The 17,790-nt window shown below is 55.5% G+C and overlaps 2 protein-coding genes across 5 annotated transcripts in view; both read right to left on the bottom strand.

The window, feature by feature from the left end:
* Positions 1-13,264, bottom strand: part of SLC5A5 (solute carrier family 5 member 5) — a 173,646-nt gene extending 160,382 nt beyond the window's left edge. Inside the window, exons 1-11 of one of the 2 annotated variants that reach the window (XM_077978457.1) lie at positions 12,539-13,264; positions 11,016-11,081; positions 10,677-10,728; positions 10,482-10,549; positions 9,046-9,200; positions 7,018-7,158; positions 6,788-6,917; positions 3,283-3,371; positions 2,164-2,276; positions 2,017-2,087; positions 60-146 (exon numbers count right to left, since the gene is read on the bottom strand). In XM_077978457.1, coding sequence (XP_077834583.1) covers positions 60-146; positions 2,017-2,087; positions 2,164-2,276; positions 3,283-3,371; positions 6,788-6,917; positions 7,018-7,158; positions 9,046-9,200; positions 10,482-10,549; positions 10,677-10,728; positions 11,016-11,081; positions 12,539-12,895 — 1,329 coding nt within the window. In that variant the 5' untranslated portion in view covers positions 12,896-13,264. The remainder of the gene's footprint in view (positions 1-59; positions 147-2,016; positions 2,088-2,163; positions 2,277-3,282; positions 3,372-6,787; positions 6,918-7,017; positions 7,159-9,045; positions 9,201-10,481; positions 10,550-10,676; positions 10,729-11,015; positions 11,082-12,538) is intronic. The other variant, XM_077978459.1, reaches the window with a different exon arrangement.
* CCDC124 (coiled-coil domain containing 124) overlaps positions 1-17,790 on the bottom strand; it is a 166,795-nt gene that overhangs the window by 61,153 nt on the left and 87,852 nt on the right. The window lies entirely within an intron of this gene.

The raw sequence follows: 17,790 nt of genomic DNA, 5'->3' as shown, positions 1-17,790 counted from the left end.
AGGGGAGGGGCCTGTCTGGCCCCGCCCCCGCCCCGCCCCTCGCCCCCGCCCCCACTCACCGGGGTGTTGCAGGCTGGCAGGAACATTCCCAAGACGAACGCTCCAAGGAGGGGGCCGCTGATGACTCCCATGACTGTGAAGGAGCCCTGGGAGAGTAGGTGGAAGTGGGGCTGAAGGCGGAGCCCTCCCACCCCTCCGGGCCTCAGTTTACCCGCTGGGAAAGCGAGACCTCAGGAACGCCACTGTGGGGCTCAAGGACTCCTCTGTGTCTCAGTTTCCCTAAAGGGAAGAGGACCCCCCACCCCCCGTTCCTGCCTCTCTCCCCTGGGTTGGAGGCAAAGATACTGATTTTCTCCTGTGGGTGGCAGTCCCACCCTCAAGCCAGGGAGGCCCTTTTTTCTTCTTTTTGTTTTTTAGACAGAGTCTCACTTTGCTGCCCAGGTTGGAGTGCAGTGGCACGATCTGGGCTCACTGCAACCTCCGTAAGGTCGCCACCCCCCACTTCCCAATTCCTCTGCCCCAAGCCAGCCAGCTGCAAAAAAGTCCCCTGATGGCCTCTGGCATCAAATAGAACCTAGTTCTTAATCTCAGCGCCTTGGAAGGGTGAGATGGGTGATTGCTTGAGGCCAGGAGTTCAAGACCAGCCTAGGCACGAAGCGAGACCCTGTCTCTAAAAAAAGTTTTAAAATTAGCCAAGCCAGACTGGGCGCAGTGGCTCACGCTTGTAATCCCAGCACTTCAGGAGGCCGAGGCGGGCAGATCACCTCGGGTAGGGAGTTCAAGACCAGCCTGACCAACGTGGAGAAGCCACATCTCTACTAAAAATACAAAATAGCCGGGCGTGGTAGTGCATGCCTGTAATCCCAGCTACTAGGGAGGCTGAAGCAGGAGAACTGCTTGAATCCGGGAGGTGGAGGTTGTAATGAGCCGAGATTGTGCCATTGCACTCCAGCCTGGGCAACAAGAGTGAAACTCCATCTCAAAAAAAAAAAAAAAGGCCGGGCGTGGTGGCTCACGCCTGTAATCCCAGCACTTTGGGAGGCCGAGGCGGGCGGATCACAAGGTCAGGAGATCGAGACCACGGTGAAACCCCGTCTCTCCTAAAAATACAAAAAATTAGCCGGGCGCGGTGGCGGGCGCCTGTAGTCCCAGCTACTCAGGAGGCTGAGGCAGGAGAATGGCGTAAACCCAGGAGGCGGAGCTTGCAGTGAGCCGAGATCGCGCCACTGCACTCCAGCCTGGGCGACAGAGCGAGACTCCGTCTCAAAAAACAAAAACAGGCCGGGCGTGGTGGCTCACGCCTGTAATCCCAGCACTTTGGGAGGCCGAGGTGGGCGGATCACAAGGTCAGGAGATCGAGACCATGGTGAAACCCCGTCTCTACTAAAAATAGAAAAAATTAGCCGGGCGCAGGGGCGGGCGCCTGTAGTCCCAGCTACTCGGGAGGCTGAGGCAGGAGAATGGCGTGAACCCGGGAGGCGGGGCTTGCAGTGAGCCGAGATTGCGCCACTGCACTCCAGCCTGGGCGACAGAGCGAGACTCCGTCTCAAAAAAAACAAACAAACAAACAAACAAACAAACAAACAAACAAACAAAAAATTAGCCAGACCAGTCATGGTGGCTCACACCTGTAATCCCAGCACTTTGGGAGGTAGAGGCGGGTGGATCACTTGAGGTCAGGAGATCGAGACCATCCTGGCTAACACGGTGAAACCCCATCTCTACTAAAAATACAAAAAAATGCCAGCGTGGTGCCGGGCGCCTGTAGGCCCAGCTACTCAGGAGGCTGAGGCAGGAGAATAGCGTGAACCCAGGAGGCGGAGCTTGCAGTGAGCCGAGATGGCGCCACTGCACTCCAGCCGGGGCGACAGAGCGAGACTCCGCCTAAAAAAAAAAAAGAAAAAAAAAAAAAGGAGTTCTGCCGTGGCCACATGTGACCTCTTTGAGCCTCAGTTCAATGGGAAAGATGCCTCCGCCTCTCAGGGAGACCAGGGCAGGGGGCAGGTGGGGTCTCACCTGGAGGACACCTCCTCCAAGCAGCGAGGACAGAGCCGCCACAGTGAGACAGGCCGATCCGTAGATGAGTGCTGTAGTGAACGGGGGTGGCATGGTCAATGGGGAGGGACTGCCCTGGCCTCCCACCCAGGTCTCCCTGAAACTCACAGAGCCCCTTGGAGATAATCACGAGTTTCCTGGGTGCCAGGTTCTGTAGCCGAGGTTTGATGAGGTCTTCCACAGTGACTGCAGCCATGGCATTGATGCTGGTGGATGCTGTGCTGTGTGAGGAAGGCGGTGGGGGGTCCTCAGGCCATATGGAGAGACCATCCACACCATCTGGCCTGCCAGACCTCACCCAGCCTGAGGGCAGAGGTGGGGGTAACCCAGTCCTGCAAAAGTGAAGGAGATATCCACCCCTCCCCTCCCCGAAGACCTGAGACATCCCCACAGGAGCAAGGACACCTGTGACCAAGGGCAGGTGGGACAGACAGGCAGGTTCTGGTTCCAGAGGGACTATAGTCACATGTGGGAGATTTGCAAAAGGGACAGTGAAAGCATGTGACCAGAAGTCCCAGAAGAGTGGAAACCACCTGAGTGTGTGGCCTTGGAAGGCAGGAGTAGGGGACTGCTTGGTCATGGCTGTGCCCCAGGGTTTAGAACAACAGCACCTGGGCTGGGCATAGTGGCTCACGCTTGCAATTCCAGCACTTTGGGAGGCCAAGGCATGTGGATCACCTGAGGTCAGGAGTTCGAGACCAGCCTGGCCAAAATGGCAAAACCCTATCTCTACTAAAAATACAAAAATTAGCCGGCCATGGTGGCGTGCCCCTGTGATCCCAGCTACTTGGGAGGCTGAGGCAGGAGAATCGCTTGAACCCAGAAGGCGGAATTTGCAGTGAGCCAAGATCGCACCACTGCACTCCACCCTAGGTAACAGAGCAAGACTCCATCTGGAAAAAAAAAAAGAACAACAGTGCTTGCCACATGGTAGATGTTCAATAAATATTTGTCTGGGGGAGGAAGGAAGGAAAGAAGGAAGAAGAAGAGAGGAGAGTCAGGCGTGGCCATGACAGGTGATAAGAAGGTAAACCCCTGCAGTTGGGGTCCCTGTGCCCAGGGCATGCTCTCTGCCAGCACCTCCCTGAGCTGTCTTCTAGGGATCAAGCAGGAACTGGGAATGATGGACAGGTCCAGAACATTCCATGCCCCAGGGGGATGGCAGGTCGGGATGAGGAGGCTCCCAGGGGCTGAAATAACATTCCATGAACAAGCGGGGGTGCTCACCTGAGGGTGCCACTATAAGCACAGGCCAGGAAGAGCCCAGGGACTCCAGGCAGATCTTCGAAGATGTCCAGCACCAGCAGAGGCATGTACTGGGGAGAACTGGGGGTCAGTCTCCCAGACAGCAGCACCCCGAGGGCAGGGGCTTCTATCTGTCCTGATGCTGCACGTCCCCAGCACCCAGGACAGACGGGGTTCACAGTCAGCATTTAATATGCTTTTTTTTTTTTTTTTTTTTTTTTGAGACGGAGTCTCACGCTGTTGCCCAGGCTGGAGTGCAGTGGCGCGATCTCGGCTCACTGCAAGCTCCGCCTCCCGGGTTCACGCCATTCTCCTGCCTCAGCCTCCTGAGTAGCTGGGACTACAGGCGCCCGCCACCGCGCACGGCTAATTTTTTGTATTTTTAGTAGAGACGGGGTTTCACCGTGGTCTCGATCTCCTGACCTTGTGATCCGCCCGCCTCGGCCTCCCAAAGTGCTGGGATTACAGGCTTGAGCCACCGCGCCCGGCCTTAATATGCATTTAGTTTTTGTTTGTGGTTTTTGTTTTGTTTTGTTTTGTTTTGTTTTGAGACAAGATCTTGCTCTGTCGCCCAGGCTGGAGTGCAGTGTCACGATTGTGGCTCACTGCAGCCTAGAACTCCTGGGCTCCAGCGATCCTCCTGCCTCAGCCACCCAGTAGCTGAGACCACAGGTGTGCGCCACCATGCCTGGCTAATTTTTTTTAATTTTTGTGTAAAGATAGGGGTCTGGCCGGGCACAGTGGCTCACGCCTATAATCCCAACACTTTGGGAGGCTGAGGCGGGTGGATCACTTGAGCTCAGGAGTTCAAGACCAGCCTGGCCAACACGGTGAAACCTCATCTCTACCCAAAACACAGAATTAAGGTGGGTGTGGTGGAGCTGGTGTGGTGGTTCACACCTATAGTCCCAGCTACTTGGGAGACTGAGGCAGGAGAATCGCCTGAATCCGAGAGGCAGAGGTAAGCGGAGATTGTGACACTGCACTCCAGCCTGCACAACAGAGCCAGACTCTCAAAAGAAAAAAAAAAAAAAAAAGGCCGGGCGCGGTGGCTCACGCCTGTAATCCCAGCACTTTGGGAGGCCGAGATGGGCGGATCACGAGGTCAGGAGATCGAGACCATCCTGACTAACACGGTGAAACCCCGTCTCTACTAAAAATACAAAACTTAGCCGGGCGCGGTGGCGGGCACCTGTAGTCCCAGCTACATGGGAGGCTGAGGCAGGAGAATGGCGTGAACCCGGGAGGTGGAGCTTGCAGTGAGCTGAGATCCGGCCACTGCACCCCAGCCTGGGCGACTGAGCGAGACTCCGTCTCAAAAAAAAAAAAAAAAAAAAAATTGTTTAAAGATGGGGTCTTCCTATGTTCCTCAGGCTGTAATGTGTGTTTATTGATCAACTGCACGAACCTGAGAATTGTCCCTGAGCCCCACTGTGTGCTGAGCCCTGGGATCCCTGTGAAGCAGGGACCTGTGTCATCCCCGTTTTACTGATGAAGACTGTGAGGCCGAGAGGCACAGTCCCTCCCTGAAGTTACACAGTCCAGCAGTCCCGGATCTGATCTCCAGGGAGGAGTGCAGATGGGGTGGTCCCCGGTACCCTCTGCTAACTCTGAACCCCATGGTCAAAACTCTACTTGGGGTGTGACCTAGGCATGGGTCCTGGCACTTCCCCCACCGACTTGCCCATTGACCTCAGGCAGTTACTTCCCCCCCGAGCCTCAGTTTCCTCATCTGTAAAGTGGGAGCCGTGACCGCCCTGCCTTTCTCAGAAGAAAGATTAGATGGGAAACTAACTGTTGGTGAAAGGAACAGCAAGGGGCACAGAGTAGACACTTGGGACGTGGGAGACCAGAGCTGGCCATTATTATTATAACCAACATGATTCGTTCCTGCTGGATCACAGTTTTTGTTTTTGTGGGTTTGTTTTGTTTTGTTTTGTTTTTTGTTTGAGACAGAGTTTCTTTCTTGTTGCCCAGGCTGGAGTGCAATGGCGCCATCTCGGCTCACCACAACCTCCGCCTCCCGGGTTCAAGCGATTCTCCTGCCGCAGCCTTCTGAGTAGCCGGGATTACAGGCATGCGCCACCATGCCCAGCTAATTTTGTATTTTTCAGTAGGGACAGGGTGTTTCCATGTTGGTCAGGCTGGTCTCCGATTCCCGACCTCAGGTGATCCCCCCGCCTCAGCCTCCCAAAGTGCTGAGATTACAGGTGTGAGCCACTGCACCCGGCCTTGTTTTGTTTTTGTTTTGTTTTGTTTTGTTGTTGTTGTTGTTGTTATTGTTTGAGATGGAGTCTCTGTCACCCAGGCTGGAGTGCAATGGTGCGATCTCTGCTCATTGCAACCTCCACCTCGTGGGTTCAAGCTATTCTCTTGCCTCAGCCTCCCGAGTAGCTGGGATTACAGGCAAAAATTAACCAGGTCTGGTTAATTTTTGTATTAGTGGAGAGGGGGTTTCACCATGTTGGCCAGGTTGGTTTCGAACTCCTATCCTCAAGTGATCTGCCCATCTCGGCCTCCAAAGGCCTCCAAAGCCACCACTCCCAGCCTGCATCATGGTTTCATCTCCTCCTGAGCATCTCGCAGGGGATCTTTGGAACTCTCTGGAACTCTGGATCTGAATGTGGCCCTCTCCTGCTCACACCCACTGAGGGCGGTCCATTGCCTCCCAGACTCACCTTCCCCACTCCTCACAGATCCTCCTCTGAGCTCTTTTATTTTTTATTTTTTAATTTTTTATTTTTTTTATTTTTTATTTTTTTTTTTTTTTTGAGACGGAGTCTCGCTCTGTCGCCCAGGCTGGAGTGCAGTGGCCAGATCTCAGCTCACTGCAAGCTCCGCCTCCCGGGTTCACGCCATTCTCCTGCCTCAGCCTCCCAAGTAGCTGGGACTACAGACGCCCGCCACCTCACCCGGCTAGTTTTTTGTATTTTTTAGTAGAGACGGGGTTTCACCGTGTTAGCCAGGATGGTCTCGATCTCCTGACCTCGTGATCCGCCCGTCTTGGCCTCCCAAAGTGCTGGGATTACAGGCTTGAGCCACCGCGCCCGGCCTTATTTTTTATTTTTATTTTTTGAGACAGAGTCTCACTCTGTCACCCAAGCTGGAGTGCAGTGGTGCGATCTCCCCTCATTGCAACCTCCGCCTCCTGAGTTCAAGCGATTCTTCTGCCTCAGCCTCCTGAGTAGCTGGGACTACAGGTGTGTGCCACCACGCCCAGCTAATTTATGTATTTTTAATAGAGATGGGGTTTTACCATGTTGGCCAGACTGGTCTCAAACTCCTGACCTCAGGTGATCCACCTGCCTCGGCCTCCCAAAGTGTTGGGATTATAGGCGTGAACCGCTGCGCCTGGCCTCCTCTGAGCGCTTTCCTGCTTCTTGGCCTTTGCACAGGCCATTCATTCTGCTAGAAATGCTCTTTGACCTCAGTCCCACCAAGGTAGTGAGGGAGTGCAGAGCCAACCAGGAGCCTGGGTGGGACTCACCTGATCTGGGGCAGAGATGCGCCCCAGTAGGAGAGGGTCGCAGTCAGTGTAGAATACGAACATGACGATGCCACAGCAGGCAGCGCTGGACACGATCAGGAACAGGCCCACCTGGTTGATGAGCAGGGCCCTGGGGGAAGAGGTGGCCTAAGGCTTAGGGGACAGCCTCAGGCTGGTGGAGGGGACAGCGTGTCCCAGACACCCCCACCTTGCTCCCCCCAAACACTCACAGCTTGGCCTGCTTCTCTGTGCGACAAGCCACGTAGCGCTGTACCTGCGCCTGGTTCACGCCATACATGGAGAGCCACACCAACGTGCCACCCACCATGAAAGTCCAGAATGTATAGCGGCTCCTCGGGTCAGGGTTAAAGCTGGGTGGGGACAGGGCAAGTTAGTCACGTGGAGATGTCACGCTGACTTCACCCTCCCAAGGGCCCCAGACAGCACTTCTGGACCTTATAGGGGATATTTGTAGTGGGTTTTGTTGGCCGGGCGCGGTGGCTCATGCCTGTAATCCCAGCACTTTGGGAGGCCAAGGCGGATGGATCACCTGAGAATAATGGCGGGTGCCTGTAATCCCAGCTACTTGGGAGGCTGAGGCAGGAGAATCACTTCAACCCAGGAGGTGGAGGTTGCAGTGAGCTGAGATCGCGCCACTGCACTCCAGCCTGGGTGACGGAACAAGACTCCATCTCAAAACAACAAAAAATTTAATTAATTAAATTAAAAATAAATAAAAAAATAAATGGAGTGGGTTTGATGTATGCATAGGAATTTGCCAGATTGAAAATTCATGTATTTGTTTTTTGGTTGGTTTTTTTTTTGAGACAGAGTCTCGCTCTGTCGCCCAGGCTGGAGTGCAGTGGCCAGATCTCAGCTCACTGCAAGCTCCCCCTCCGGGGTTTACGCCATTCTCCTGCCTCAGCCTCGCAAGTAGCTGGGACTACAGGCGCCCGCCACCTCGCCTAGCTAATTTTTTGTATTTTTTAGTAGAGACGGGGTTTTGCCGTGTTAGCCAGGATGGTCTCAATCTCCTGACCTCGTGATTCGCCCGTCTCGGCCTCCCAAAGTGCTGGGATTACAGGCTTGAGCCACCGCGCCCGGCCTCATGTATTTGTTTACTGAGTCATCTATCTATGCACTCAAAAACCATTCTTTCTTTGCCCAGCTGAGAGTTCAGAGCTGCTTTAGCTCCCAGTCTGATCTGAGGGGAGGAGCAGAGAGCAGCAAGGACCTCCTGGAGCAGGAGGCATTGACTGATTTCTACCATCCCAGGGCACAAATGGAGGCCAGCTGCATTCTCTCTCTTTTTTTTTTTTAAGATGGAGTTTCACTCTTGTCATCCAGGCTGGAGTGCAATGGCGTGATCTCAGCTCACCGCAACCTCCACCTCCTGGGTTCAAGTGATTCTCCTGCCTCAGCCTCCCGAGCAGCTGGAATTACAGGCATGCACCACCATGCCCTGCTAATTTTTTTGGTTTTTTTTTTTTTTGAGACCGAGTCTCTCTCTGTCACCAGGCTGGAGTGCAGTGGCACCATCTCGGCTCACTGCAACCTCCGTCTCCCAGGTTCAAGCAATTCTCCTGCCTCAGCCTCCTGAGTAGCTGGGATTACAGGCGCCCACCAGCATGCCCGGCTAATTTTTGTATTTTTAGTAGAAATGGAGTTTCACCAGGTTGGCCAGGATGGTCTTGATCTCTTGACCTCGTGATCTGCCCACCTTGGCCTTCCAAAGTGCTGGGATTACAGATGTGAGCCACCGCGCCCAGCTTAATTTTGTACTTTTTAGTAGAGACGGGGTTTCTCCATGTCGGTCATGCTGGTCTCAAACTCCTGACCTCAGGTGATCCCCCCACTTTGGCCTCCCAAAGTGCTGGGATTACAGGCGTGAGCCACCGCGCCCAGCCGCCCCCCTGCTTTTTTTTTTTTTTTTTCCGAGACAGAGTCTAGCTCCGTCATCCAGGCTGGAGTGCGGTAGTGTGATCTCAGCTCGCGGCAGCCTCGGCCTACTGGGCTCAAGCAACCCTCCAGCCTCAGCCTCCCGACTACCTGGGACCACAGGTGCACACCACCACACACAGCTAATTTTTGTATTTTTGTAGAGATGGGGTTTCACCATGTTGCCCAGGCTGGTCTCGAACTCCTGAGCTCAAGTGCTTTGACTGCCTCGGCCTCCCAAAGTGCTGGGATTACAAGCGTGAGCCACCACGCTGGTCCCAGCCCCATCCTGCTGCAGTATCCTCTGCATTTTCACTCACTCCATCATGTTGATCCGGGAGTGGTTCTGGGCCAGGGTGAGCACCTGGCGGGGCCCACCCACAAGCATGACACCTCGGGCCAGGACAACCCAGAAACCACTTAGCATCACCACGACCTGGAACACATCAGTCCAGACCACAGCCTTCATGCCGCCCTGCAGCATGGGACAGAGAGAGGGAGAGGGGCAGTTAGATGGGGGACCTGGCCGTGGCTAACCCTACCTGGCCTTCAGTGGTGCCTGGAACTGATGCCTTTCTATGCCTCAGTTTCCTCATCTCTAAAGTGGGATTAATAATAATACCTTCTTACTGTGTTGTTGTAAGAATTAAGTAAGTTATTTTATTTTTAAAGAAAGGGTTTCTCTCTATTGCCCAGGCTGGAGTGCAGTGGTGTGATGGCAGCACACTGCAACCTGAAACTCTTAGGCTCAAGTGATCCTCCTGCCTCAGCCTGCAGAGTAGCTGGAACTACAGCAGGTACCACCACATGCCCGATTAATTAAAAAAAATTTTTTTTGTAGAGATGGGGGGGGGGTCTCACTATGTTGCCTAAGCTGGTCTCGAACCCTTGGCCTCAAGTGATCCTCCCACTTTGGCATCTCAAAGTGCTGGGATTACAGGTATGAGCCACTGTGCTCAGTGGAATTAAACAAGTTAATAAGTGAAAAAGATTTGGAACATGACATGATATATATGAGCGTCAGTGAGTGACTGCTGCCATTACTATTATTATTATTTTACTTTTTTGAGACGGAGTCTCGCTCTATTGCCCAGGCTGGAGCGCAATGGTGCAATCTCCGCGAACCGCAACCCCCGCCTCCCGGGTTCAAGCGATTTTCCTGCCCCAGCCTTCTGAGAGGCTAAGATTACAGGCATGTGCCACTGCGCCCACCTAATTTTTGTATTTTTAGTAGAAGTGCTACTACACCGTGTTGGCCAGGCTGGTCTTGAACTCCTGACCTCAGGTGATCAGCCTGCCTCTGCTTCCCAAAGTGCTGGGATTACAGATATGAGCCATTGCGCCCTGCCGCCATTACTATTATTATCACTATAATGACAATATCACTATCAAGGTCAGACCTGAGCCAGCCAAAGGTAACCCTCCCTTGGACCTCAGCCAGCCCCAGGATGAAGCAGGAGCTCACTTCCTGCTGGACGGGAAGCCAGAAGAGGTGGAAGCCTGGAGCTGATGGGGCCTGGGGGAGGGACCCAGAGGACGAGGTCAGAGTGCCTTGATCCAGCCACGCCTGAAGCTACTATACCTCTACATTCTCAGCAATAAGCTTTTCAGCTCACTTTTCACTATAAAGATGAGGACACTGGGTCCCAGCTGGGACAGAGGCTTCCTCGGGAGAAAGGGGCAAGCCCAGAGTCTCCCCACAAGTGACACAGTGGGCCCGATCCCCCGTGTGGAGTAGGTTCCCAGGGCCACTCACCACAGCTGTGTAGAAGGTGCAGATAATTCCGGTAGATAGGAGTGACGCCCAGATGTCCAGCCCGGTCACTATGCAAAAAGAGGTCCCTCTGTTAGGCCCCTGGGCGGGGCACAAACTTAGTTCCCAGCGTCTTGGGTCCTCCTCTCCCTCCCTTTCTCCTCCCAGACACCCTCCCCTGATCTCCCAGAGTCACACCTTGGTTCAGGATGAGGGCCGGTGCGTAGATCACGATGCCAGTGTACAGCATCTGTAGACAGAGTGTGGAGCGGGTGAACGGGGAGGGTGTCTGGGCGAGTTGGGGATGGGGAGAGGAGGGAGAAGGGTGGTCCCAGCATATGGGCGGGGCAGATAAGCCGGGTCTCGCAGAGTGGAGGCGGGGTCAGGCTAGGTGTGGATGGGACGGGACTGGTGGGGGCGGAGTCAGAATGGGAGCGTGGGGCGGGGTCTGCGCGGGGTCTTGAATGGTTGAGGCGGGGCTAGTGAAGGCTGGCGCTCGCGGGACCCTGCGCGGAGGGCGGGGCCGAGGCCACTCACCGTGGCTACAATGTACTGCAACGTCCCGCAGAGCCGCACCGCGCGGCTGAAGCGCATCTCCAGATACTGCAAGGAGGGACTCGAGGTCACCTGGACAGTCCCTAGCCGGGAGCTGAGGCCTCTGGGGTCCCTCGCTTGCTCTCTAGGTGGGCCCGTTCCTCCGGAAGCCAACCGCGCTCGCCAGATTCTTGCACGTGGGGGCCCCGTCACACGCACACACGCGTTTACAGGTGCCATCCCGTGCCTGTGCGTACCCCGTGGACCTGGAGGACTGGTCCATGCTTGTGCACGCGCCCTCCCACTTGCGCCTGACGGGCGCGGGCTCCTGGAACAGCCACCGCTCAGCGGACACCAACGTGGCCCGCAAGCGCACAGTGTAGACAGTGCCCGGGGCCAATGGTGTTGGCCGCCTAGGATACACCTGTCACAATTTTTTTTTTTTTTTTTTTTTTTTTTGAGACGAAGTCTCGCTCTGTCGCCCAGGCTGGGGTGCAGTGGCACGATCTCGGCTCACTGCAACCTCCACCTCCCAGGTTCAAGCAATTCTCCTGCCCCAGCCTCCTGAGTAGCTAGGATTACAGGCGCGCGCAACCACGCTCGGCTCATTTTTGTCTTTTTAGTAGAGACGGGGTTTCACCATGTTAGCCAGGCTGGTCTTGAACTCCTGACCTCGTGATCCACCCACCTCGGCCTCCCAAAGTGCTGGGATTACAGGCGTGAGCCACCGCGCCCTGCCACAATTTTTTTTTTTTTTTTTTTTTCCTTTGAGAGAAGAGTCTAGCTCTGTCGCCCAGGCTGGAGTGCATGGAGCGATATCGGCTCACTGCAACCTCCCGGGTTCAAGCAGTTCTCCTGTCTCAGCCTCCCGAGTAGCTGGGATTACAGGTGCCCACCACCACATCCGGCTAATTTTTGTATTTTTAGTAGGGACGGGGTTTCACCATGTTGGCCAGGCTGGTCTCGAACTCCTGACCTCAAATGATTCGCCGGCCTTGGCCTCCCAAGGTGCCGGGATTACAGGCGTGAGCCACGATTTTAATCCCTTTACCCTCTCCCCTGAAGGGAGGTCCTGTAATTCGCCCATTTGACAGCTGGGAAACCCAAACAGAGGCACGCCCCTTGTCCAAGATAGAAGAAAGCAGTGAAGCCAGGTTTCGAACCCTGGAGCCGTCAGCACTCCCCTCTATCGCGCAAACGTGGGTCTCCACGCCCGGGCAGGTGGGAGGCAGGTGTGTGTCCACACATAAGTACACACCTGGTGGAGCCGGGCCCCGCCCCTCGCGCGCTTCCACCGAAGAAGCAGGACGCCAGGCTTTCTCTTCCTCCCTCCTGCCCCTCTCCGGGCGCCTGGGGCCTTTTCCTAGAAACCTCCCCACGTGTCTGCCTAGGGGCCCCTTCCGTTAAAGCACCGAGGTGCCATTCGCTTCCTCCTGCACAGCGGCTCAAAGCCCCAGCGCCTCCCCCGCACCGGGTCCCAGCACTGCCAGTGGGGCGGGTCCTGCCCCTGGGCCTCTGTCCGGTACCTCGTAGGTGCTGGTGAGGCCCAGGCGGTAGAAGACGGGCATGAAGAGCAGCGCGGTGAGGACCGAGTTCAGAAGCTGGCCCAGGCACATCCAGAGGAACTTGAGGCCGTAGCGATAGGCCTCCGACGGCACGCCTAGCACCTGCACCGCCGACATGAAGCTGGCGGACAACGACAGGCCCACGGGCAGGGCCGCCAGGCGCCGGCCCCCGGTGAAGAAGTCCTCAGCGCTGCGCTGCCCGCCCCGAGCCAGCCCGACCCACAGCCCAATGCCAGTGGACACCAGGAGCATGAGGGCAAAGACCCCATAGTCCCAGGCTCCGAAGGTGGGCCGTTCCCCGGTCTCCACGGCCTTCATGAGGGCGGGTGCAGAGGCCCAGCGCGTCCTCGGACGCCCTGTGCGTTCAAGCCGGGGAAGCTGGCAGAAGCCGAGGAGGCAGGACCGGACGGACGGGTAGGAGGATGCTCGGCAGCCTGTCCCTGCTCCGTCTGGGGTGGGAAGCGGCGAGAGGGGCCGGGGCTCCCTGGGTTAAGAATCTACGGGTTGTCGATGTCCGTGTCCGCCTCCCTATCCCTGCTCTGTCTCCGCGTCTGCCCCTGCTGTCTGTCTGGCCACCTCGCCTCTCACTCTGGGTTCCGCTGTCCCATGCAGCCAGCTGTCTGTCCCTCTCCCTGGGTGCTGTGCTCAGCGCTGACAGCTGGAGGTCGCCTTGGGGCTTAGGGAGCAGCTCGTGATTGTGGACTGCAGATTTATTGGGCTCCCAGGTCACCGCGACTCCGCCTCCAGACCTAGGGGCGGGCAGGACTCGCACCCTTTCCGCCCTGGACTGGGACAGACAGGCCGGGACAGGCTACCTGGGTGGCTGCAGGGGGTGGTATTGGGGAGGGCTCCCAAATGCCTCCCCATCCCCATGCACTCAGCCATCCCCATGCACTGTGATCCCCTGATCACAGCTGTCACTGCTGTTGACAGGTGGAGAAATTGAGGCTTAGAGAGGGCATGTCACTTATCCAAGGCTGCACAGCCTGCTTCAGCACTCAAAGCCGCATTGTGCTTGAATACGTTGAGCTATGGGGAGCTCACTTTCATGCAGGACTGGGGTTCACTTTCAGGGTTTCAGGGGACCCGTAAAGAAAACTTATCCGGCTTTACCAACCCTGAACTGGCATATGGGCCTACCTCCTTTCTCTAGAGCCTTAGGGGGTGGGCACCACTGAACCCCACTCTTGGGCTAAGCTGGGTGGGAGACATTCAGAGCTCAAGTCCTGAGTGGGTACATACTTGGGGAAGACTTTGCTCCTCCCTGGGCCTCAGTTTCCCCATCTGTAAACAAGGATAAAATAGACCCTGCCTCAGAGGAATAACTGGGACCTGGTAACAAAAGCTTGGTACATGATAAGTGCCTCATTCATTTATTCCTTTATTCATTTACCGCTTCATTCATAAACCAAGGTTGGGTGTGGGAGAAAGTCTACTGAGGGGGGTCATGCTACCATGAGGACCAAGGAGCTGTCATCTCAGGGCCCTTCTCTGGGGGACCCAGGAGGACTTTGGCCTCTGGAGGTTCTGGTCTCTGGGTTCAAGTCTCAGCTCAGCCTCCAACTTTCTGGGTGATCATGCATCTCAAACTTGGTTCCCTTCTCCATAAGCTGGTGGAATCTGAAATCCTGGGGGTTGAATGAAACAGCATCAGAGGCTGGGCATGATGGCTTATGTCTGTAATCCCAGCACTTTGGAAGGCTGAAGTGGGAGGATCATTTGAGTCCCAGAGTTCGAGACTACCCTGAGCAACATAGTGAGACCCTGTCTGTATGAAAAATACAAAAATTAGCAAGGCGTGGTGGCACGTGCCTGTAATCCCAGCTACTCAGGAGGCTGAGGTGGGAGTCACTTATCCAAGGGAGGATCGCTTGAGTGTGGGAGGCCAAGGCTGCAATGAGCTGTGGTCGAGAACTGCACTGCACTCCAGCCTGGGCAGTACAGCAAGACCCTGTCTCCAAAAAAAAAAAAAAAAGCTGTGTTCGAGTGCTTCTCGCCATCCTCTGTTGCCCCCTGGTGGCCTCCTCTGGCCTACCCTGCACTGGCCGCTCCAGCTGGGTCCAGCGTTTCTCCACGCCTTCCCACCTAACCCCCGACAGTCCTCTTGCTCCCTCTCCGCTGTGCAAGGTGGGCCTGTCCCTCCTCCCGGGACTGTGACACTGAGGCTGCTACACGGGCACCTGTTGCCGGCTGACGCATACCTCCTGCCCTCGCCAGGAGAGTGCGTTGGTCACCAAGTTCTCCTTCCACCCTGGTCAGGCATCCTCCTGGAAACCCAGTTGGAAAAGGGGAGATCTGGCCGGGCGCCGTGGCTCCCGCCTGTAATCCCAGCACTTTGGGCCGAGGCGGAAGGATCTCTTGAGATCCATTTAAAACCAGTCTGGCCAACATGGTGAAACCCTGTCTCTACTAAAAATACAAAAATTAGCCGGGCGTGATGGAGGGCGCCTGTAATCCAGGAGGCTGAGGCGGGAGAATCGCTTGAGCCTGGGAGGCAGAGGTTGCAGTGAACCAAGATCGTGCCACTGCACTCCAGCCTGGCGACAGAGCAAGACTGTGACTGAATCAATCAATCAATCAATCAATCAATCAATCAGTGAGAGATCCCAGCGGGATCCCCTACTTGCAAAGCCCTGCCGACCAATGTGAACATATGCAAATTGTGCAAATACATGCAAATAGACCCCTTCTCTCCAGGGAAGTTCTGGGAAGGCATAGCTTCTCTTCTTCCCACCATGGGGGTCCAGGCTGCGGCCAGAGGCCTGGGCTGAGGCCCGTTCATTGATTGCATACTGTGTGCAGGGCCCTCTGCCAGGTGCTGGGGACAGAGCATGATCCAGGTGGATCCACCCCAGGGTGGTGATGGCCCTAACCTCACAGCAGATAAATACTAATTTCAGTCCAGCGCTGTGGCTCACACCTGAAATCCCAGCACTTTGGGAGGCTGAGGTGGGAGGATCGCCAGAGCCCGGGAGGTGGAGGCTGCAGTGAGCAGTGATCACACCACTGAATTCCAGCCTGGATACGGGGTGAGCGGAGACAGACAATCACGGGGTATCTTCTGGGCCTTCATAAGGGGTGTGGATTTTATTCTGGGGGTGCTGGGGAACTCTAGGAGAGTTTGGAGCAGGTGAGGAGTCCGATGAGATTTCCAGATTCTGAAAAATGGGTCACATCCGAGTGGCAGGAGTGGGGTGGCTGCCGGGTGGGGAGAGGAGGGTGCATTTGGAACACAGTTTGGAATGCCTAAGGAGGACTGGAGTGAGGGCCCATGCAGAGTGGGCGGGACCATTTCCTGACCTAGGGGAGGGAATTGTGAGCCTGGAGAGGAAAAGCAGCAGAGTGGGGAGAATCAGGTCACACCTTCCTTGACTGTGATTCCAATCATAGGAGCGGGCAGCAGGACCCCAGGATGTGAGTTGGCAAGGGCCCAAGGCCGCAGCAGACAATGTGAGCAGAATGTGCAGGAATGGGAGAATGGTGGCAGTGTCGGGGAGCTGTACCCCGCCCCTTGGTTCCCTGGGAGATGTAGCAGGGGTTGGGGTGAGAAGTTGTGAGCTGCTGTGACTGCAGCATGACCTGCTGGGTGGCCCTGGATATAAATTATCCTTCTGCGAGCTAGGAGCCACAGTGGGACTTGAACCCACGCCATGGGGAGCCAGAATCTGTCCTTGAACTTCAATTCTGCACTCAACAAGTGCAAAAAGGCCAGTTTCAGTGGCTCATGCCTGTAATCTCAGCACTTTGGGAGGCCAAGCGAGGAAGAAGGCTGGAGGCTAGGAGTTGGAGACCAGCCTGGGCAATATAGTGAGACCCCAACGGTACTCTCTCTCTCTATATATATATATATTGTATTTTTAGTAGAGAAGGGGTTTCACCATGTTGGCCAGGCTGGTCTCGAACTCCTGACTTCACGTGATCCACCCGCCTCTGCCTCCCAAAGTGCTAGGATTACAGGTGTGAGCCACTGTGCCCAACCAAACATTTTTAAAAATTAGCTGAGTTTGGTGGTGTGCCCCTGTGGTCCCAGCTACTTAGGAAGCTTAAGCAGAAGGATTGCTTGAGCTGGGGAGGTTGAGGCTGCAGTGAACGGTGATTGTGCCACTGCACTTTAGCCTGGGCGACAGAGGGAGACCCTATCTCTAAAAAAATAAATAAATGTAAACTATTTTTCCTTGTTGCTGCTGCTGTCTGTGAGATTCCATAATTCAACTGGGCACGGTGACTCACGCTTGTAATCCCAACACTTTGGGAGGCCCAGGCAGGTGGATCACCTGAGGTCAGGCGTTCAAGCCGATCCTGGCCAACATGATGAAACCCCATGTCTACTAAAAACACAAAAAACTAGCCAGGCATGGTGGCGGGCACGTGTGATCCCAGCTACTCGGAAGGCTGAAGTAGGAGAATTGCTTGAACCCGAGAGGCAGAGGTTGCGGTGAGCCGAGATCGTGCCATTGCACTCCAACCTGGGCAGCAAGAGTGAAACTCCATCTCAAAAAAAAAAAAAAAAAATTCCATAATTCTAAGTCCTGATACTCAACTGTGAGTCTCAGATTCTGTGATTCTTATACAGTCTCTCTTGGTTGCAGGAACTGGGGCTGGGGTTTCTTGGGGTCCCTACTCGTCTGTCCTGCTTTGGCACTGCCCTTGTCCCCATTGGTTCTGACTCAGGAGCAGAGGTGCAGGGCGGGTCAGGGAGGGGAGGCTTTGAATGTCGCTTCCCCACGGATCACAGCCCTACCGAGGTGACACCTGGCACCTTGACAAGCCCAGGAATGAGACCCAGGAGCGCCTCGGCACCTGAGGAGGTGGGAGGAGTTCCTGGATTCCTGCCCTTGCTTATCCTTGGGTTAACTGGATGAGCCTAGGTAGGACCTGTCCCGCTCCAGACCCCAGCAGACATCCAGGCTCTCCCTGGCCAGCCTCTGCCTTATCGGCCCCACTCACACCCATGCGAAATGACCCATTGCTGCCCAGCCCCAGGGCTTTCGCTCTGGTTGGTGTTGTACCTCCTCTCCTCAACAGCCAGGAGTTCTTTTTTATTTTTGTATTTGTTTTTCTGAGGCAGTGGCTCACTCTGTTGCCCAGGCTGGAGTGCAGTGGAGGTTATGGCTCACTGCAACCTCAATCTTCTGGGCTCACGTGATCCTCCTGCCTCGGACTCCCAAGTAGCTGGGCCTACGGGAGCACCACCACCACACCCAGCCTCTGCA

This window comes from Macaca mulatta, chromosome 19 (genome assembly GCF_049350105.2).
Source record: "Macaca mulatta isolate MMU2019108-1 chromosome 19, T2T-MMU8v2.0, whole genome shotgun sequence".
NCBI classification, from domain to species: domain Eukaryota; kingdom Metazoa; phylum Chordata; class Mammalia; order Primates; family Cercopithecidae; genus Macaca; species Macaca mulatta.
Note: the sequence above shows the minus strand (reverse complement) of the source record. Positions and strands in the feature narration are given on the sequence as shown.